Here is a 23,430-nt window from a genome sequence, read left to right as displayed (position 1 = left end):
CAGTGCCCCTGGGGGAAATGACTCACCGGACCCGTTCTCACTTTCCGACCCTGTCATCCCTCACGCTCTCCCCGCTCCCTCCTGCGCCTGTCTCCTGCTCCCACGTGTGTCCTGGGCTCTCTCCTGCCTCAAACTGGCTTCTCCGTCTGCCAGAATCAGATCCACCTCCCCCTCCGCCCGACCTGGCTGATGATCAGGACGTGTTTCCAGAAAACCACCGCCCCCAGCACGGCTTCTCTGTGCCTCCATAGCCCCTGGGAAGCTGCCATTGGAACACCTCTCTTCCTGGATCACAAAGCTCCCTGCGCTCACGTGTCTTCCCCACGAGAAGGTGGGCACAGCCCTGGCGAGGATCCCATGTGCCTAGGTTCCTTATTGACTCCCTACCCCCTGGAGAGACATGATAGCTATTCCGTGCTATGGTTTCCCCTTCTTTATTTAATTTCAATTTCAATTTTTTTAAATTGTAGTAAAGTGTATATAATGTAAAAGTTAGCATTTTAACCACTTTTAAAAGTGTACAACTCAGTGGCATTAAGTACGTTCACATTGTGCCACCATCACCACCATCCATCTCAGAACTTTTCATCCTCCCAAACTGAAATGGTCCCCATTAAACACTAGCTCCCCACTTCCCCACCCCTCATGCCCCAGCCGCAGGCAAGCACCCTTCCTTCCACACTATACGTTTTAAAACTAATATTATACCTGAAGGCTTAGAAGAACTCAGTCTCACTTTCTTCCGGCCACAACCCTTTTTCTGTTCTTCTGGACATTTGCATGAACTGTTCTTGCATCTAATACTTTACCTATTTACTTATTTTGGTACTTTAGAGTTCACCAAGAGGATTGACATGGCTTCTCATTTGGCTCTCAAACAGCTTCAGAGAGGTAGAGATGATTTCTCCTGTTTGGCAAAACTCACAGATTAGGAGACACGCCTCAGGTCCTAACATAAGTAAATATTATCTGCCACGTAGATTGACTTAAAGGCTTTTACTGCCACGGAGAAGTGGATCTCTTTGCAGGTGCGAGTTCTCTAATTATAACCATAAAAAAAGAAGCAACAAAAACTGTCTGATTTTCATCTACAAAGCGGAGAAATACGGGTGGGAGGATGGCCTCCTGGCTCACTGATGGCCCAGTGGTGGCCCATCTACATCCAGATGGGGATGCGGGCATGGTTAGAATACAAGCATTTAGGTTTTTTTGCATAATTGTCTTTCTGCGAAAATGGCTCAGAGGGATACTCAAGAAATTAGCAATTTCCCAGCCAACAACATGGCTGGATTTATCGCTGAGTCAGTGTCCTGTGGCGAGAGGCAGGGCGCTCTCTGCGTCTGACAGACAAGCATAAAATCCGGAGGAAACTGAGGTCTCACCTCCTGTAGCATAAGAAAGGTATCTGTAGGTAAACAGGATGGGAAATGCTATACTCAACCTAGCGATACCAATTTCTTCCCATGGCCGCTGAGCCTGCGGGTCCGGAGCCGTGCTCCGCAATGGGAGAGGCCGCAGCAGTGAGAGGTCCACGTACCGCAAAGAAAATAAAAATAAAAAAGAGGGAGATGGAGTGGGCATTTGGTCTGTGCAACAGATGACGTGGGACCAGCCACGTCCTCTTGGTCCCCCTGGAGTTACCTGGACCTCAGTGGAGAGTTTCTGTGCCCTCCACTGGCTTCTGATTTCAAGCAACTTCTCTCTCCTCACTTGAAAGAACAACCCTTCAACAACGGTGTTAAATATCTCAGATTCCTCATCTTGGCAGGACAATCCCATGGAATGTTCTACTAGGTCTCTCAAGGGATCCCAGGAGCATGGAGTCCCACTTCCCCACGTGGGCAGCTCTGTCCTTAATGCACTGTCTGATAGCTTTCCTGTCACCCTTCTCTCCCTTCTCCAACCCTCATCGTGCTTCTTGGGATCAGTTCCTGATTAATCCACTTGTTGCCCAAAGCATTTCTCAGAGTACGCTTTGTGGGGAACCCAAACCAAAACAGGTCATGTTTCAATAATGATGTAATAGGGCTGGAGTTTTGCAGAAAACCCTTTGGGAAACACTTATCAGCTTCCACACCTTCCTCTTTAGAGTTAAGGAAACTGTTTTGCAGAGAGAAGAAATTCCGAGCGATGACTTAGCAGCCGCGCCTTGGCAATTCCCCAAGCCTGCTTCTCTCCATCTAGGGCCCTTTAGATCACCCTACACAGCCAACCCCTGCCTTCTGCCTGGCAAGACATGGCGATGTGCTTCTTGTCCTCGCTAGACGCCCACCGCCCACCTTATCCATCAGGAATTTGGGGGTCTGGGGAGAATAGTACGTCTGAGTTCACAGACTGTGGCTTATGGGACCCAGGGAGGAGCAAGGATAAGCAAAAAGGGGAGTGTGTTTTGTGATTTAGAACAAATTCCAAACATCCCTGCCATCCTGTGATGGGGAGAATTAGCATCTACTAATGTAGCATCTACTAAGTAATGACTGTGCCTGACATCCTGAACACTCTAGAATTAATATTCACAGAGCTAATTCTATAAGTGAGGGCGACGAGGCAGAGAGGTGAAACGACTTCTCCATGTGACCAAAGAGCTGATAAGTAGAAAGGATAAGACTCAAACCCAAGCTCTCCAGGTTCTGAGTCTGCTCCCAGACTGCTATGCTGTCCACCTGCACATATGATGGGGGCTGAATAAGGAAGTATAGTTGCACAGGCTTTGCTTAAAGGAAAGTTAAGGAAGCACACGATGAGAAGGGGCTGCGTTACAGGGTGAAACCTGTTCACATGCGTGTGCGTGCACGCAGGAGACAGAGAGAGAGAGAGAGAGAGGGAGAGAGAGAGAGAGGGAGAGAGAGAATGGCATTTGTGTGAATGGCAGCCTAAGATTTGTCTGTGTTCAGCTGAGGTGCCCCCAGAACCACGGGGTAAGACTCCCCTGTTGAAAATTCAGGGTTCTTAAACAGGCTGCCTATGTGGCCTCAGTTTGTAGCCCCTCCTGGGTTGTTTCCTGTTGATCCCTAGTTACTAAGGGACCGTTTTTGATCATTACTCTACAGCCTAACCAACCTCTTCAGCTTGGAAGAAAAAAAACCAACTCTACCGGCATGATTTTTGAGAATCACATCCTTTCAAGGGGAGTGTGGTTGTAGTTGTATATTCACTTATTCACACACTCATTCATTTAACAAATATTTAATGAGCGTCTATTATGTGCAGCAAACAGTGCTAATTGCTATGATTGTTACTGAACGAAACTTGGGTCCGCTTGCCCAACGCACAGCAAAGCCAATCTACTGACACCAGGTTGTGGTGAAGGAAAGTACAGCATTTATTGCAAGGCCAAGCAAGGAGAACAGGTAGGTCATGCTCCGCAATGGCTTTCAGTGAAGGGTTTTTAAAGGCAAGGTGAGGCAGAGGGTTGCAGGGTGCCTAAATGGCTCTTGGACATTCTTCTGGCTTGGCGGTAGTGAGATAACCAGGTGGTATTCCTAGAGTCAATATCATCAACCTTCTAGCTCCTACCCACGTGGATTCTATGTGCTGGTGGTCAGCAATTAACTTCTTCCACATGGTGGGGGTTTTATTACCTGCAAAACAACTCAAGGATTGTCTCAGGATATTATCTACAGCCTTGAGGAGGAACAAAAAGGTCCTTGCCTTTACTTTATGGTTAAATGATTATTACTTTATCTTGCTTAACTGTTGGCCTTTGTTTCTGCATTTTCTAGCTTCTCTGATGAAGGTCTAGGAGGCTAAAGGTTTTCTACAAAAAAGAGGCAGGCAGGGGAGATAGGAGTCTGTCCCCAGGAAGGCCCCACAGGATCCTTCTTGGTTCCATGATAAGATGGTGAGAAAAAACAAAACAAACAAAATGCAGTCTCCGTATAGAGTTGACCGTCTAATTTTCAGTACTAATAGAAACATAATACAAGCCACACATGTAATTTTTATTTTTCTAATAGCCACACTAAAAATAGTGAAAAGAATATATAATGAACTTATTTACAAAACAGAAGTAGAGACGTGAATGTAGAAAACAAACTTATGGTTACCTGGGGATAAGGTGGGGGGAGGGATAAATTGGGAGATTGGGACTGACATATACACACCACTATACATAAAATAGATAACTAATAAGAACCTGCTGTATAGCACAGGGAACTCCACTCAGTATTCTGTTATGGTCCCTATGGGAAAAGAATCTAAAAAAAAAAAAAAGAGTGGATCTATGTATACGTATAACCGATTCACTTTGCTGTACACCTGAAACTAACACAACATTGTATATCAACTATACTCCAATAAAAATTAAAAACAAATAATGAAAAGAAATAGGTGTAGTTAATGTTAATATTTTTTCAATCCAATATATCTGATACATTATCATTTCAATATAAAAAGTTTTCATGAGATATTTTACGTTCTTGTTCTCACACTTAGTCTTTAAAACCCGGTGTGTGTTTGATTGTTGCAATCACAGTCACAGTTGGGACTAGCGACATTTCAAGTCGCTAGTGACAGGTGGTTACCATATTGGATGGTGTAGGTCTAATTGGAAGGATAGTGGAAATAAGTGATGTCATAATTTTGGTGTCTAATGAGAGAAGGGATAGAGTATTATGCGATGGATGGAACCGCACTGAATTGGGAATCCACAGAAATGGGATGCCTCTTAGATCTTCCTTTAACCAGGTGACTCCATGAAAATTAATTTGCCTCTCGATGTCTCAATATTCTTATCTGTCTCAATATTCTTATCTGTAAAATTACATAAAGGAATGTGTGTGTGTGTGTGTGTGTGTGTGTGTGTGTGTGGACTGCAAAGGAAAGCCAATAAGTGGAAATTAAAAGACTGATTTCAATATTTGGGAAGAAAACTGAGCTTGGAATCTCACTTCACATCACAATAACCTCCAGATAAATTAAAAAGTAAACTGAGAGTTTAAAACCTAAAAGCCTATCCTAAGTTAGGTTACCCTCTTATCAAATGTCTTTAACAGGGAGGACCGTCTACACTTTAACATTTTTGAAGAAGTCTCAAAAAAAGAAAAAAAAAAACAAGAGTGTAAAATGACTGTAAAACATTATGCAAAAATGCTAAACTTATAAAAATAAGCGCTTTACGATTAAAAAAGACACAGGATCTGGGGGGAAAGTCACAGCTCTGGTTTTCGGTGACTAGATTCTTTACTCAGCGCTGCACTCATGAAAACTGGTAAGAAATGTAGTATATTGAGACCACAAGATATAAATAAGCAAAGGACAGAAATGAACACTCTCTACAACCTTTGCAAATTGCCCCCAAACTGACTAACGTAAAGTACCAATTTACTCCCATTAAATTAATATCGAAAAATAAGCGAATAGCCATGTATGAAACAGAGAAGGAAAGTAAATACAAAAGGGAAAAAGTCATTCTCATTGTGAAACTATATCATTATAATTTAAACCCCACCTATCTTACAAGGTGACGGATGTCAGCAAGACATGGGCCTGCCTTGATTTCAGACTTCTAGCCAGAACTGTCAGAGAATACATTTCTGTTGTTTCAAGCCACCCAGTTTGTGGTAATTTGCTAAGGCAGCCACAGGAGATGAATACACCCACCTTGCCCAAAGTCTCGGAACTCAGGGACCATAAACCTGGGATTGGCACCTAGGTCGTCAGGCTCCAGAGCCCGTCCCTTCAGCCACTGCCTTATGTCACAACTGCCTGTGATGGTTGTGCAAATTAAAGGAGTAGATTGATGCCGGCACCCACCACACTGTAGCACTGCTCAAATGGTAACTATTATGAGTCTTTAATGATGGGGGAAATGCTCACGGCCTAATTTTAAGGGAAAAAAAGAGCGTGATTTAAAGTTGAGTGTAGGATATGATCTCAACCAGGATTCATATGGCATAGAAAACTATTTGACTGAGAAGAAACCAAAGACGGTTGCCTATGTGTATGGAGTAACAGACGATGTTTTTCTCCCTTCTCATACTTTACTCTTCCATTTCTGCCTTCTTTTTCTCCTCAATGAGTACGCATTACCTTTTGATTTGATTGGATTGGCCTTTTGACTCCAGAAGCAATGTAAAAACAAGTAACAGATCCTAAAATACAGCAAAAGCCATTAATAATTGCTCACCCACCTGGTCAAGTTCACCCCATGCTTTCCCTTCTTAATCAGAGCAAACAAATTTAGAAAAGGTAATTCATATAAAAACTGCTGCGCAGAAGGCGTACCTGCAGCTCTGCCTACTGGGCTGAGCGGGCTGGTGGAGCAGCCCCAGGAAATTCCCTCTCAGCCGCCCACAGGGACAACACCCGCAGGCACCGGGGCTCAGGCTCCAGGGACTGAGAGAATCCTCAACCCATCAGGGAGTTGCTGACACAGTGGGCCCCTCACAGATGCAGTGGCAGTCCCTAAGGGGTACTTGCGCTCCAATTTCCAGCCCACACATGGTTACTGAGCCCCTTTTAGTTGCCAGGACCCACTAGGGAGCAACGGCAGTGACAAAAAGACTCAAGTCCCTGCATTTTTGCAGCTTGCATTCTTGAAATGGCAGTCAGGAAACAAACAAACAAACAAAAAAACCGAATGGAGATTCTATCGGACAACCGTGAGTGCAAGAAAGGAAAAAGAAGGGTATGGTGGGCTGAATAGTGTTCCCCCAGAGTTTACATTTACCTGGAACCCCAGACTGTGGCCTTATTTGGGAATAGGGTCTTTCAAGGTGTAATTAAGGTAAGAATCAAGATGAGGTCTTACTCGACCCTAAATCTAATGAGAGTGTCTTTATGAAAGACAGGAAAGGACACACAGAGAGGAGGTCATGTGAAGATAGAGTCAGAGGCTGCAGTGATGTGGCCACTAGCTAAGGAATGCCAGGATCTACCAGAGGCTGGAAGTGGCAAGCAAGGTCTCTCCCCTTTGCAGGGAGCATGGTTCTACTGACACCTTGATTTTGGACTTCTGGTCTCTAGAAGTCCGAGAGGATAAGCTTCTTTTGGCATAAGCCACCAAGTGTATGGTAACTTGTTACAGCAGCCCCAGGAAACTGACCCCGAAGTTAAGGTGACTGGAGAGAGGGATAAGGAACTATTTTATAGATGGAGGTTGGGGAAGCCCTCCCCAGCAAGAAGTATTTGAGCAGAGGTGCTAGAAGGGAGAACCAGGCCAGGAAAAGAGCATTCCTGTGGAGGGAAGAGCAAAAGTCCTGGAGGACAAGAGAGAGAGAGCTAGAACCTGAGTTATGGGACGTTGCCAGGCCAGGGACAAGACCCTATAGGCCTGTGGGTAGCAGTAAGGATTTCCCTCCTTTGGAAGGGATGTTCTCAACCAATGCCCAACAAGACTACCATTTAAGAGCTGCTGATGGTCTTGTCTCACCTTTCCATGCCACACCAGGGCCATAGAGATTCAGGAAGCTGCCTTGGCCAGAGATGCCATATAGTCAGAGCTGTTCGGTGGCTGCCACCCTGTGCTGGCACCAAAAACGTCTCTACAAGTTCCTGGTGCAGCACCCATGTCCTCTCTACACTCAGATTCCTAGACTTATGGTGGGATTTCCACCCTCACCTTCCCAGAGGATCAGCCAGAGGGATCCCACACTCCCATTTTGCTCCTAGGTTCTACTTCCCCAAACTAGAATGTCTTTGGTTCAAGGGCTTTCACTGACTTTCCCCACAGAAAGCTAATCAGGGAAGGTTGGGAAGGCTCTGAGTCTAGCATCTGAGCATTTCTTGGGAAGAAGTCATTTTTTTCCATGTCAACTTTTGCCAACTTCAAATGACACATAAGAGAAAATCTTGATATCGTTGTGAGATCACATTATGAGACATCTGGACCTAGAACAGAAAATGAGGTTACTTGACACATCTATTTTACGGCCCAGAGCCAGTTCCAAAGGGGCAGCATGCTGAAAAGAGAGGTGACTCGGCCAAAGTCACATAGTTAACGTGGGGTGGTAGAGTGAGGGGCAGAACCCCAGTCTCTCTACTGTAGCTCAAGTTCCCGATCTTATAGCTAACACTGCCTCTAACCTGGGGGGTCTCAGTCACTTTCCTGTCCCCAAAACCCGAGGTTCCTTCCCTCACTTTATTTCATCCATAAATATTTATTGAGCATCTACCATGTGTTAGACACTGTGTTGGGAGTGCAAGTTCGGCTCCTGCCCTAGTGACTATGACCGTCGTCCAAGTGCCATGACTCTCAGTAGCTTCCCGAATCAAGGGTGGGCTGAGGAGGAAAAGAAGACCCTTTGCTGACCGTATCAGGACGACTCGAAGACAGTGTCCACCAGGAGTAAGGGGGCGGTGTCCCAGGGGAGCAAAGACAAACAGAGCCTGGGTCTGGCTTTACAGAAAAGAAATTTTTCCAAGTCATATACTCTTTTCTGAGTCTTACCCTGCGCACACTCCAGGGGCAAGACCTTCCCACGTCGTACCTAACTATTCCTCAAAACACTTCTTTCTTCTTGGTTGAGGGTTTCCCATAATTATAATCATAATAGCTACTCTTTATTTCCATGACAAGAGTGGGCTAGCCCCGTGTTCTAGGTTTGTTTTGTGTTTTTATTCATTTCAATTAGTTCACAAAGCAATCCTATAAGCTTCCGTTGACTTCATCATTGTCATTGTCATTCTGACTACCCCGACAACTACCACAGTCATTTCTACCATGATTGTTTAAAGAGAGTGGAGAGATATCCCAAACAGAAAGAGGCAGAGCCGAATCAGAAACCCCAGGACTTTCCCCACCAGACCACACGGCCCCTCTACAGGTATACATTCTCTACAACCAACTATTCCAATGCACTCTCCCGGATTCCTTTGTGATGTGAATAATCAGCCCTATTGATCTATTTCCTCAAATGGCATTTCGTTAGAGTGTGACACATCTCATCAACATTTGCGCTGGGCCAAGAATCAGTAACACTGGTGATGTCCAGGAAATCCAAGGATTAGACAGAGGAGAAAGGGAATTGATGTTACATTTGTATAAGGTGTTTTAGGAAGTGTTAGATTACGTGGTGGTCATCTGGAGAAAAAGAAAGGTGACTTCCTAACAAAGCAACATTTATCATTTATATTCTTTAACTAGGCAATGATGTGAGTGTATTCTATATGCCTAGTTACATATTCATAAAAGACACATTGTGAAGTGAAGAAATGTAGAGAAAGCATATTGGTTTTGCCGATGCTCATTTGCGTGTTGTTTGGTGAGCCATCTCCTTCTCTGAGACGAGGCATCTTCAGATTTTCTTAACATTTTATTCAGCATTTTATAGTTTTTTAAAACTGAAGTATAGTTGATTTACAATGTTGTGTTAGTTTCAGGCGTACAGCACAGTGATTCATTATCTATCTATATTCTTTTTCAGATTCTTTTCCTTTATAGGTTTTTACAAAATATTGAGTATAGTTTCCTATGCTATACAGTAGGGCCTTGTTGGATATCTGTTTTATATGTAGTAGTGTGTATATTTTAATCCCAAGGAGGCAAGAATATACAATCGGGAAAAGATAGTCTTTTCAATAAGTGGTGCTAGGAAAACTGGACTGCTACATGTAAAAGAATGAAATGAGAACATTTTTTCACACGCTATACAAAAATAAACTTAGAATGGATTAAAGGTCTAAATGTGAAACCGTAAAACTTTTAGAAGAAAACATAGGCAGAACACTCTTTGACATAAATCATAGCAATATTTTTTTTGGATCGGTCTCCTAAGGCAAAGGAAACAAAAGCAAAAATAAACAAATACGTCTTCAGATTTAGAGAAAGACACACCTTGGACTGGCAGTCAAAGAGTTTTAAAAACCTTCCGTGCATTCTACAAAAAGGATTTGGGTTTTCGTAGTTTCCCTGACACGAGTGACTATTAGTAGTATAACATCTCAGAATAGATAGGAAAAGGTAGGATGAGAGTGTGAACAAAATAAGAAAAAGAATGCAGAGCTCAGTTCTTTCAAGAGCAATTGAAAATGAAGACAGAGTCGCTCTGAAGCTAAACCATGATTGAATAGGGTAAGGACAGTTTGATTTTTAAAATCTAATCACGCACTTTGTAGAATATTCCATCATTCAAAAGTCACATGGTCTGTCGTTCCTGTCTTGGGTCCTAAGACTTGTTCTGGGGCTCACATCTGAAGGACCTATTCTTTTCCAGGCTCCCAAGGAGAGAAACATAGACAAATAAACAACATGAAGATGGTAGTGTCTAAGGCAGGTATCACAATGCAGCCTTTAAAGCATTTACATTTTATTTGTTTCTTATCATAAAAGTAAAAAATTGATCTTCTTGATAGAACACTTTTTTTTTTGCGGTACGCAGGCCTCTCACTGCTGTGGCCTCTCCCGTTGCGAAGCACAGGCTCTGGACACGCAGGCTCAACGGCCATGGCTCACGGGCCCAGCCGCTCCGCGGCATGCAGGATCCTCCCAGACCGGGGCACGAACCCACGTCCCCTGCATCGGCAGGCGGACTCTCAACCACTGCGCCACCAGGGAAGCCCCAATAGAACACTTTTAAAATACAGAAATAAAAGGAAACAGGAAATAAAAACACCTTTCCTTCAATATTAATGTTTTGGTGCTTTTTCTTCTAGCTTGTATTTTAAATCAGTTTCAATGGTCAGAAGCCAAACAAAATGCATTGCTTCATGTACCTGAGAGCTCCAGGGATGGAGGATGGTATAAGCCACCTGATTCCCCAGTGTCAAGATCCTTGGCCTCTTTCCCTCTCTCAGCGCTGCTCTGCCTCCTGAGATGGGAGCTTTACAAGATGCATCGCGTACATACATCTATGATCCCCAGAGAGACCTCTTGCTTAAGGGCCTTCCCAGGAGTCACTGATTGGCTGACATGGGGCACATCCTTCAGGAGGAACTTTGCAAGATTACGAGGGAACTTCAGGTTGCCAGGCAGAGAGAATTCCCTCTCTCTCTTTTCAGAATTAGGATAAGCTAAGTATATGATAATGTTTATTGAATGAGTGAATGAATGAATGAGTCGGTGAGGGAGTTAGATTCACTCACTAATCTCGCTTCACCCTCCATGTCATCCCTCTGATGAATTCAACACAAAAGAAAGCATTATGTACCTTTTACAGATTAAAGAACTGAGCCCAAACAAGTGCAATGACTAGACCCAAATTTTTCTGAATCCTCTCTTTTGGTTTACTCAGCTAATCATCACCACTAAAATTAATTAACGTATAAGGAGCACAGACCAAAGCTCAGCTCGAAACAAGCATTAGTTCAGAATAAGCATTTGTCATTGTTATTGTTGGTTTTATTACTATTATCTGTGATAGCACGTGTCAACTCACTTCTGATCCACTTGGTTAAAGCATGTGTCAGGTCCCTGTGTAGTCCCATAATTGCTTAGTGGACTTCTGTCCTATGGCAGGGTTCTTCTGCAGAAGGCTGGCATCTCAGCACCATCAAAGGTGAAGACATCCCTGTCTACTTAGGAGGTCAACTCATAAGGTTATTTCAAACCTACTTAATTTTCATTTTAAAAGCAAAACTTCATACAAGGCAATTCCGAATCCCCTCCAGGAAACATCAGGGCAGATGGCAGTCCACAAACAATCCAATCTTCAAGTCACTGAGAGTTTTTTTTTTTTCTTTTTAAGTAATGTTTATTTTCTAAAGATGTACGTAATTCATGCTCATTTGCAGAATTTTGGGGAGATACATAAAAGTATGGAAAAGGAAATAAATATCACATAGAATTCCACCTCCCAGAAACAACTATAACGTTTCATTGAGCCTCTTTAATATTGATTTTTTTCTATGCAACGCCAATACTTTTCCATTTTCTCTTCCTCATATTCCTTTATGAATGAATCAAACTTTTACTAGCCCATATAAATATTCACCACTTCTCTCGACATGTTTTATTATTCAATCTTGTAGGACACTAAGCACGTCCGGGAAACATCCTTTGATGTGTTTGACACAGAGAACTCCGTAATTTCAAATGAAATTTTCTGCTCAAGACCCATTATTATTTCATAGGGCATTAAATATATACTTTTCACAGGTTTTCCCCTGCAAGGCAGGCAGGGAAGAACCTGAGGGCTTGATCAGGGCATTAGCAGGTTAGCAGACCCAGCAGCTTATTCTCACTTTTCGTTCTGAAGGCATTGGTTCACAGGGGTGTCGGGACTGGAAATCAGCATGGAAATAGATCATCTATTTTACTATGTGGGGAAGTGAGGTCCTGAAGGGTGTGTGCATAGTTCTTTTAACACGTATCTCAGGGCACTGTAATTTCTGGTTGGTACATCTGTTTCTTGCTTTAGACAGAGATCTTTGGGGCAGAAGCTATATCTCATCCATCATGGAATCCCAGGTCTTATACGATGCTGGTGCATAGATGCTGCTCAGGAAATATCTGCTGGACTCAGCTGAGGGACAGGTGGATTCATATCAGGTAGCTGAGAACCCTGGGGCACTAAGGTGGAGGCACACGTCGTTCAGTGAGTGTTAGATGGATGAATGAATAGGAAAAAATGGAAGAAAAGAGGGAGGGAAAGAAAGAGGAAGGGAAGAGAACAATATAAATATTCCTTACTATGTTATTATTGTTTTTGTTTTTGTTTTTTGCGGTATGCGGGCCTCTCACTGTTGTGGCCTCTCCCGTTGCGGAGCACAGGCTCCGGACACGCAGGCTCAGCCGCCATGGCTCACGGGCCCAGCCGCTCTGCAGCATGTGGGATCCTCCCGGACCGGGGCACGAACCCTCGTCCCCTGCATCGGCAGGCAGACTCCCGACCACTGCACCACCAGGGAAGCCCTAAAGAATCTTTTTAAACCAAGGCTTAAGCGGGCCGTGGATAGGCCCATGGGTAAGTGTCCTCCTTCTCATCGAGTCCCACAGGATGTTAATATGTGTCATGTGGGAGAAGGGCGCTCTATGGCCAAATAAGTTTGAAAACTGCCGCTCAGATCTGACAGATGATTGAGGCGAGTCATAGTCATGTGCCCGAAGAGTCCTAGTGTCTGAGTCCTGTCCCAGGCTCTCCTCCTTGGTTTTAAAATCCCTCTTGTTGAAAATGGCCATTGAGAACGTGGCCTAAAGTCATTCAGTCAAATGGCCAGACTTTTCTTCTCCCTCTTATAACTAGGACACAGAGAACAATATAATGTCGGGGAGTCATGAATGTGTCTGGGTCCCAGACTCAGTGCCCTGAATATTGCAAACTTGTGGATATCATCAAGAAGAGAATTCTCAATCTGGTGAGTCTGGATGGTATTTGTTCTCTTGTTTAAAAGACCTTAACTGAGCAATCAGCAGGCGCTTGGGGCAGGGTGGAAGGTGGGAACTAGTGGTAACATAAATATGAATCAAGTCCAGATCTCAAGCAGCTTACAATTTAGAAGATATCTCTACTCTAGTAAAGATAATGAACTATGTGATGGATAAAACACAGGGCTATAAGAAAAGCACAGAGGGCTCTGAGAGGCCAAAGGGAGGAGAAAGAGATTGCAGCTGGAGAACTCTGGGAAGCCTTCCTGGAGGAGGAGACATTATGATAATCAGAATCATTTGCTCTTCTTCCTCTTCTTCTATGGGCAGAGTTTATTTCCTGTTCCAGCGATGCAAGGTTTGACTTGCTGTGGCCAATGCGATGTTGGTGAGTTAGATAGAGAACAGAGTTGAATGTGCTTGCTTGCATAAAGCTTTTTTTTTTTCCTCACGCTACCTCCATCACCATGACAAAAAAAAACAACCACGGTCGGGGAGGATGAAAGAACGCACCTTCCCGCTGGGAGCCAATCCCACCTGAGTTCTGCTTAGATCAGCTAATCTCCAGCTAACCTGCAGAAACATGAGTGAGAATGAATGTTTGTGGACTTAAGCCACTGACTTTTTGTGGTGGTGTGACGTGTGGCATTTTTGTGACAATTGCTGTCTAACATAGATAAGTTGGATCCTGAAGGAAGGGTATGATTTGGATTACGGAGAAGGTAGGGGGCCTCTCAGTTGGAAACAGGGAGATAAAGGCAAGCAAGGGGGATTTCAGGCCTGTGGGAAAATAGCAAACGAGGTGGAAAGGGATTCAATAGACTGAAGGCTCAAAGCATTGGAGCGACTCCAAACTTTAGAAGGTCTGAGGCCAGTGTGAAAAATTCAGGCTTTATACTAAAGAGAATTGTAGTAGGCAGAATAATGACACCTCCCCAAAGACCTTCCTAACCCTCAGAACTTGTGAGTATGTTAGCTGACGTGGCAAAAAAGATTTGCAGGTTTCATTAAATTAATAATCTTGAGATAGGGAGAGTATTTTGGATTATCTGGGTGGGCCCGATGCAATCATCAGGGTCCTTATAAAAGAGAGGCCAGAAGGTCAGAGAAGACATGCGGCAGAAGCAGAGGTCAGAATGACGCCACCAAAAACCAAGGAATGCAGGCAGCCTCTAGAAGCTGGGAAGTTATGCCCTGAGCCTCCAGAAAGGAAAAAAGCCATGCCTCCATCTTGATTTTAGTCCCATAAAACTATTTTGGCTTGTGATCCCCTAAACTGTGATCTAATGCATTTGTGTTCTTTGAGTCAGTAAGTTCATGACAGTTTACTACAGCAGCAAAGGGAAACTCATACTGGGACAGAGGTTTGTATGCAGGGGAAAACCCTGATTAGAATTGTATTTTTGGATGATCACTTTATCAAATTAGCATGTGTAATATTTATACTAAGAAGAATTAATAAGAATTCATTCATGCTAGCAATAATTATTACTAGTAATAATGATTAACTATTATAAACAGTGCATTGTTATTATCATTAATAATGGGAGTCCTGGAACGACTCCCCCAAGGATACCAAAATCCAAGGATGCTCAAGTTCCTTATATAAAATGGCGTAGTATTTGCATATAACATACAGCACATTCTCAGCATCAACTCATTTAAATCATCTCTAGATTACCTTATAATACCTAATACAATGTAAATGCCATGTAAATTGTTGTAAATACAATGTAAATGTTAGGTAAATAGTTGCCTGTACTTGGCAAATTCAAGTTTTGCTTTTTGGAACTTTCTAGAACTTTTTCCCGTATTTTCAATCCACGGTTGGTTGATTCTAAGATGTGGAGGGCTGACTATACTAGCATTCATTGAGCACTTAGTATTTACCCAGAACTTTTCCAAGAACTTTACAAGTGTTAACTCACAGCATCCCTATGAAATGGGAGCTATGACTGTCCCCAGTTCACAGGCAAGGAAACCAAGGCACACTGAGGAGACTAAGCACAGAGAGGTGCAGCAACGTGCCCAAGGTCACACAGCCCGTCTAGCTCTGCACTTAAACATTGAGGGTCGGCCACGGGGAAGGGTTCGCTGAAGTGACAGAAGGGATGGTGGCCTAAGGTGGTGCATCCCAGTCCAGGGCTATTCCCACTGCACCATTGGAGGCCACCATGGATGCTGCCCCAAGGAAGGAGAGAAAAAAACGAGGGCAAATCGTAATATCAGCAGGTCAAACGTAGGAGCACACGGGCAATTGGTCAGCAGAAGGTACCCTCCCGGCATGAAACCCCATCTCGGAAACAGTGATAGAAGAAGCCTGTGTAAAGCTCTATGAAAAGGTTTAACATTTTTAAAGGAGATAGGACACAGCAAGAAGCAGAAATAAAAGCAGGAGAGGAGAAAGAGGTGGAAGAAGGCAGGCCTGCCCCGCTTTAAGCAACCTTTGGATTCATGAGAAAGAGATGGCTCCTCTGGGCGGGCACAGTCCTCCCCATGGTCCCACCGCCTGGTGGGGACGGTTTGCAGAAGCTTCCATCTCTCCTGCGCTCAGCCAGGGACTCTGTGCCGTGTAAACCGTATGACCGTACTCCACTGCCCAGCTGCAAGGGTGAACACCAGCAACTCCCTTTGGGCTCTGTTGTTGTTTGTTTGTTTCCGATAAACCTTTAATTTTAGAATAGTTTTAGATTTACAGAAAACTTGCAAAGTTAGTACAGAGAGTTCCTATATACTCCACACCCCATTTTTCTACAGTTAACATCTTATTTTATAGTCAGATATTATCTCTATGGGAATCCCAACGCCAACCATTTAATTCATGAAACCTAAAATACTATTGAACACTTACTATGTGATAAGTGCGGGGTGTCGGCAAAATAACTGAGAGAGCAGACAGCTCCGTTTTTTTGTGGTTTACATTCTCACAGGAGAGACAGTCAGTAACTTGTAGATAAGGTGGTTTCAGATAATAAATAGCAAAATGTAGCAAGATAGTAAATAGCAAAATAAATAGATAATAAATAGCAAAATGTAGCAAGAAAGTGACTCGCAGAGTTGGGTGAGGCAGTCTTAGACTGGGTGGTCAGGGAAATCCTCTTTGATGAATTGACATATGAGCTGAACCCTGAAAAATGAGAAGGGAAGAAAGCATCCCAGGCAGAGGAAAGAATGCAAAAGATCTGGGGCAGGACAAGCTCAAAAATGAGAGACCAGACAAGTGGCCTGTGTGGCCACAGCACAATATGTCCTGACAGGCGGCAGAAGCCAGATCAGATATAACCTTGGAGGTCAAAGGCTTTTGAGCCAATTGGACAGATTCTTTTATAATCCAGACTCTACTCCTTATGTGCTGTGTGACCTCAAGCAAGTTACTAAACCTCTCTGTTCCTCGGTGTCTTCTTTATAAAGAGCTGCTGGGACAGAGTAACATCCAGAGGCCTTGCAGCTCTGCAGCCATCATGACTCTTGCATGCAGTCCACACAGCGGTGCTGGGCATGCACTTTACAAATCCACCGGCACCATCACAGCAACCAGGGGTCAATGATGCTCTTGGAGCCTGTGACACAGATACCTGGTTGTTCAGCTCCAGTGCTGTCCAGCTCTTCCCCTACGAGAGCCCACTCCTCACTCCCTCTATCCTCCCAAAGAAGAAAGCCTGGGTTGACATTACTCCGGAAATGGATTCTGGATCTGAGATTCCCCAGGACCAGCAGCCCACTCAGAGACACCAGAAAGGACCGTGAGGAAAGGAGACATCCATTACATGTGCTCTGGGAATCTCCTCAGGACATTCCCAGGCTTGTCTGAAGAGCCTTTGGGGCAGGTTGACAAGATGATGAATGTCAGACACAGAGGAAAAGAGTTCAAAAGCCGAGGGCTAATTGCCTTGGGATAAACTCTGACTGCAGGAGACCCCTGCAGAATGCCATTGCCCTGTGGTGGAGATTAGCCTGGGAAACGGGAAAGCTTCTCAGACTGGAGTCAGAGCCACACGGCTAGATGGTAATGGCCACCATTATTGAGTAATGAGTGTGTGCTCCGAGATGTTCTCACAAAAGCACCATTAAAGCAATACAACCACTGTCCTTGTTTTTAGAAGGATGTTTCCATTAGGAATATGCTCACAGGCAAATCAGTAAACTGTACTAATAGCGGCTTAAACAAATAGGGTTCGTTTTTGTTGTTTTTGCACATGGGGAAAGGTCTGGAGATAGAGAGCTCCTAATATTGGTTGGGATGCTTTGACTGTGGCATCAGAGACCTAAGCTCTTTCTGGTTGTTTTCTCTGCCATTCTTACCAGTTGCCACATTACCTCATGCTTGTTGCCTCATGATTGCAATGTGGCTGCTGTCAGTCCAGCTATCACATCCATTACCAAGGCACTCCTATTTGAAAGGGATTGAATAGGCAACTAATGCCACTATATTCAAAGGGTAAGCTGAGTCAAGGGTCTGTGGCACGGTATGGTGGAGATGACATGGAATGTCTCCTGTTTACTCTGTCACTTGCGAGCTATGAAACTTCAACACCCTCGTCTCTCTCTGAGCCTCGGTTTCCTCATATACAAAAAGGAAGACAGTGATGCTAGTATCCATGTAAGGATGACAAGAAAGGGGATGTGAAATTTCTTAGTAAACAATCAAGTGGCATGAATGTTCCAGAAATTGCATGGTCCTCTCTGTGTAACACAGCATCACTGGGCAAAGAGAACACTCTGGACTCAGCCTCCCTTGGCTTTGAATTCTCCCTTCTCCACTTATTACCTGGGTGACCAAGGTTAAAAAACAACTTCTCCACATCACAGTTTTCTCATCTGTAAAATGGGGCAAGAACCGTATCTTGCTCACAGGGGCAACGTGCAGGTTAAAGGAGATAATGCAGGCAAAGGGCCTTGCCTGTTACCACCACATCACAGGTGCTCAGTAAGTGGTGGTTGTTAGTACAATATGCTGGTGACACACAATTTGAAACCTTTCTGTTCAACCTCTCCAAGTTCCAGACCCGCTGCTTCTACACTTGTCCTGGATCGCTTGACCTGGGTGCTTCACAGACACTGGAATGGAAAGGAAGAGGATGACAGCCTAGAAACTCATACCTCTCCCTCCTCCTTCCTCACAGGCCCCTGTCTGAACTGTCACCAAGCCCCACCAATCCCATCTCTCTAATATCCTCCCACCTCATTCCTGTTCCTTCCTCCCTAGAGCCAGAGCTTCAGAGCACATTCTTAATCCGCCAGCCTAGAAACACCCTGCCAGACTACTGCTTCTCAAAATGCAATGTGCTTGCAGATCAGTTAAAACGCAGATTCTAAGTCCTAGGCCTGGGGAGAGGGGAGAGGATTCTCCATTTTAACAAGCTCCCAGGTGATGCTGCTTCTGCTGGTCTGAAGACCTCACTTTGCATCATCAGGGTCTAGAATCAACTGGATTATAGGTAAAACTCTGGGCTATAGCCCAAACCCAGTGCTACCACCACCACTGCCATTGCTGCTGCTACTACCACCAACAGCGATAACAGCAACAGGGCTTCCCTGGTGGCGCAGTGGTTGAGAGGCCGCCTGCCAATGCAGGGGACGCGGGTTCGTGCCCCGGTCCGGGAAGATCCCACATGCCGCGGAGCGGCTGGGCCTGTGAGCCGTGGCCGCTGAGCCTGCGCGTCCGGAGCCTGTGCTCTGCAACGGGAGAGGCCACAGCAGTGAGAGGCCCGCGTATTGCAATAAAAAAATAATAATAATAACAGCAACACATAGTATTTGTTGAGTTCTTACTGTCTTCCAGGCACGCTTTTAGCCCTTGTATATTTGTTGTCTCATTTAATTTACATGAATTCCTCCCAGTCTGTGGATGAGGACACAGAAGCCTGAAAGGTTGTCACATAGACAAGATATTTCAGCCGATTAGTAATGCAACTAGAGTGCAAAGCCCAGTGTCTTATGGTCTAGGGACATTAGATTATTCTTGTGATGTCTGTCTTAAATTTCCTGTAGCCGATGATTTTTGGTACCTGGTGTCAAATCCCTTTGGCTCACATCTAATTTCAGGCACAACCACGGTAGACAGTGGTGCCAGCAACTGAACTTAAAAGAGCTTTTGTATTTTCTGCTTTCTGTGCATATGGTCCAGAAGAACTAGGTGTGGGTGCGGATGGGTCAGTAGTGGAAAACATCCCCAGGGCAACCGTCAGCCAATGCACTAGCCTTCTGTTCTCAGAGGAACGATTCTGGAAAACATTCCCGACACATTGCAGATGACCCAACAAAGTCAAGACTCCATTGTCTCCACTGGCCTCCTGTATAACACACCCTCGTGGTAGCTTTTCCTCTGCTGTCTCCATCTCTGTTCCCTCCCTCCTGCTTCCTGAGGGTCACCTTCAAAATAAACTACTGGTACCCACGTCCTGCTCTCATGCACTGTGTCTGGAGAAACCAAACTTTCATAGGACCCAAAAGGGCATGGAATGGGTAATAGGGGTGAGTGGGTGTACGGTTTTAGATGGAGAAAGGATGGGGAAGAAAGATGTATCGAGCTCCTGTGTTCAGTCAAGAACAATTGCACGTGCCAGCTCACTGAATTCCCACATGGCTTGCAGGCTAAATTAAATATCCCCCTTTTACAGGGGAGGAAACTGAGATCCAGGGAGTTGGAACAGCTTACTAAGGTTACTCAGATAGCTAATGATTCAGATACGATTCAAACTCAGTTCTGCCTGACTCCACACCCAATGTTCCCTCCTACATACTGTACCAACCCAAACATTCCACAGGGAGACTGTGCCCCAGCCTCCAGTTAACACTCCCTCCGTTCTGCACTGTGATGATGCGGCTGTGGGAACGGGCACCTGCTTCTCGCTCTGCCCTCCACAGCCTTAGTGATAGTATTTGGATAGTTGAGAAGAAACATCACCACTCATCTACAGTCTTCGACTTCTAAAGACGAGGATGGGTTATTCACCAAATATTTGTACAACGTATTTGATTTTTGCTGACTTTTGAAAATGTGTCTCCTAAAGGCACGTGATCCTTCCCTTTGTTTACTCTTTTGGTTTGTGGTACAAATCACGGGTAGGGCCCAGGGAGGCATCCCTGCCAGCAAAGCAACACGCACGCTCTCCATGGACCCCCCGCGCCTCAAGGGATTTGGCAGAGACCTTGCTGCACTTTCTCCTGCAGCCATCACTTCTCCTGAGTAAAGCCCAGTGGTAACGAGTCACGATTCTGGAGCCCAATATGTCCCAGGAAGTAAGCACAGGACAGGAGACTGAAGGCTGGGTTTCAGCGCCAGCTCTATACCAACCAGCAGTGAGACCTTGAATGAGATACTTAGACTCACCGAGACTCAGTTATCCCATCTGTAAAAGGGGCTCCATCGAGGCATGGAGCACATTATTCTTCTTCTATTTCATTGATTTTAAGACAGGATTTTTGGTTTTTTACATTTTAAAAGCTTCAACAACAGACAGGATGAATCCTAAAATCCGTGGCGTCTCAGATTGATTAAAATACAGCATTGAAGAAACTATTCACATCCAGGACAAATAGCTGAGGCAGAGCCCCCCAGGCCTAGAGCTTCTGCGCTGGTTGGTCACTGACTCTGAAATCCCCAAAGGTGTTTTATATCTCACCTAATAAAATTACTGTAAAAGTTGGTAGAAAAAATAATTAAAATTCTTTTTTTAATTATTAAAACATTTGGCAAGGGGTCATGCTGTAGGAATGCAGGAAGCACAGGCTTTGAGGTGGAATCCTGGGATCAGAGGTCTGGTTTAATAACCTGGGTTTCAGGTTATTAAAAACTGGGTTAGGTTTTCAGACTAGATCTGTACCAAATATGTATAAAACTGCCAACGTTCTTATCTATCACTAACTGGCTCTTTGAACTCGAACAAGTTACCTAGTCTCTCTGAGATTCAGTTTCTTCATCTATAAATTGAGGGGGAATAAAAATGCTTTCTTCATAGTGTTGTAGGAATTAAAAAGTTAATAGACGTAAAGTGCTTTCATTAGTTCCATCGTGTATGAAATGCCTAGTAAATGTCAGCATTTACACACACACAATAAGCATATATGTGTGTCTGGACAATGTCCTAGAGTTTTTCGTTATCAGACCCTTCAAGGGCACCATGAGTGCCCCACTCTACAGATGAGAAAACAGAGACCAGAAGCTATGTGACCCCCTGAGCTCTCAGAGCTACTAAGTGGCCGAAGTAGGTTGGAGAGAAACCCAGGTATACACCGCACTAGAAAGCATCCGAGTGACCATCTTCCCCTAAAAATTCCCTATAACCTGCTTTCCCAAGATCTTCCATGGGAATAAAGGATGGCCAGGGGCATAGAACTCCAAGGGCTGCTTTGCTTATATTTGCTTTATATTTTGGGCTTCTGAATAATTTTTTGTTTTGCGGGGGAAAGGGTTCAGCAGCTGAAAAGTAAACAAATAATTATAAGAATAAATACGTAAGTGTCGAGCCACTGGCTTCTCCCCTCCTCCTAACTTTCCTCTTCTGGAAAGTGAGACTCAGAGAAGGGAGAAGCTGGCTCAGGTCTCCGTGTCGTTTGATGTCAAGGAGAGCACCAGAGGCTGGGTCTTCACGCTGCCATGTCTCCAAGACCCACACCACCTCTCTGCCGGGGAGCCTCCATAGTGTATTCTACCCTGAGTTTGAATTGGAGAAATTAAGCCATTTTAAACTCCACCACAGACTGGACTCACTGCGTGCCTGTCCAAAAAACCATGAAGACAACTGCAAATCCCAAACTAATGACATCACAGGCTGGCATCCTTCTAAGGGTGGACGCATGCCATGTTGAACATGCACTGCATTAGTAAGCAGTGGAATGCTATTAAAACGTGTGCAATGAATTGCATTTTAAAAGCATCATGGGAGGCTGAGGTTGCTCTTTCAAGAAACCCTACGAGGAATTCTTTGATAGAGTAAGAAGGGGGGGGAAAGCCTTGAACAATGGAATAAAAATCATTCATTTGAGTCTTGTAAATCCAGACTGTAGTATATGGTGCTTCCTTTTATGTGTGTAGCCTATGCCTGAACACTCATAAATAAATCAGCGGGGTAACTATGGCTGGAAAGCAACAGCTCCACCTCTCACCAATCCCCTCTTATCTAGTTTCTTCCCACCTCTCCCGTCCCTCAAAAACGAAAACTACTTCCACCCTTAAAATATCTAAGTACAGCGACTGGGCCTCTGGACCGCAGATCCTCGCTCCCTCATCAACATCTTTGAACATCGGCAGCTCCGGAGGCCGGGGTAGGAAACTATGTGAAAGAATCCTCTGATGTCACAATTTCTGGGTGCCACTGGAACATCTGATCATCATCCCTTTGGCACTTCCAGCCTTCTCTGGAAGGTCAGTAGAAGCAATCGATGTATTCACCCCTACAGGAATCAGACTCGGGCTATTTTGGTTTTCAGTGAATTATGCCTTTTCAGTTTGGGACCCAACCAAGGAGGTTTCCAGTGGAAGGGGGAGATTCTCCAGTTGGGCTGGAGCCTGGGCTGAGTTCCAGTGCTGCCTGTAATGAGAAAGAGACGTCACCAACCAGGCAACTCGGAAGATGCCCTGGAAGCCATGGCCCGACAATAACTGATGTTCCCATCACTGTCTATGCAACGATGCGAAAGCCGCCTTCAAAAGCAGCAAGGAAATGCAGCCTAAAGAGCATCATTAAGTCTTCTGTAGAGGTTTGACTAGGTCAAGGGTCATGGGCAAGCATCATCTTATGATCTAGTAAACAAAAGTAGTGGCACATTGGGATGAAAAAAAAAAAATCTAAGTAAATGAGGTCACGGTGATTTCGAGCAAGGAGGACAGATGGGCGATGAGGAGACCTGAGTTCAAGCACTTTGATTTCTTTTTTGGGGGGGAGCAGCTTGCGGGTTCTTAGTTTCCCCACCAGGGACTGAACCCGGTCCCTCTGCAGTGGAAGCATGTGGAGTCCTAACCTCTGGACCACCAGGGAATTCCCCAAGCACTTTGATTTTTAAGCAACCCATCCTGTCACCTCTCTGAGACTCGGTGTCTTCATTTGTGTTGCAGAAATAACATCTGCTCAACTGAAGTTAGAGAACAATTTGGGGAATCAAATTAGATGATGAATGTAAAAGCGTTTATCAAAAGAACACTAGCTCAGGGGCTGTCCTGGTGGCGCCGTGGTTGAGAGTCCGCC

At 44.6% G+C, this 23,430-nt stretch overlaps 1 protein-coding gene across 1 annotated transcript; it reads left to right on the top strand.

Annotated features, from left to right (window-relative positions):
* Positions 1-22,681: 22,681 nt before the first annotated feature.
* On the top strand, positions 22,682-22,951 carry LOC112397169 (protein FAM229B-like). The gene has a single exon (XM_024741288.1). It carries the CDS (start codon positions 22,682-22,684, stop codon positions 22,949-22,951), a length of 270 nt encoding a protein of 89 aa, XP_024597056.1.
* Positions 22,952-23,430: the final 479 nt, after the last annotated feature.

Source organism: Neophocaena asiaeorientalis, unplaced genomic scaffold (genome assembly GCF_003031525.2).
Source record: "Neophocaena asiaeorientalis asiaeorientalis breed wild unplaced genomic scaffold, Neophocaena_asiaeorientalis_V1.1 scaffold177, whole genome shotgun sequence".
NCBI lineage: Eukaryota > Metazoa > Chordata > Mammalia > Artiodactyla > Phocoenidae > Neophocaena > Neophocaena asiaeorientalis.
The sequence above is the reverse complement of the archived record's forward strand: the minus strand, read 5'-3'. Positions and strand labels throughout refer to the sequence as shown.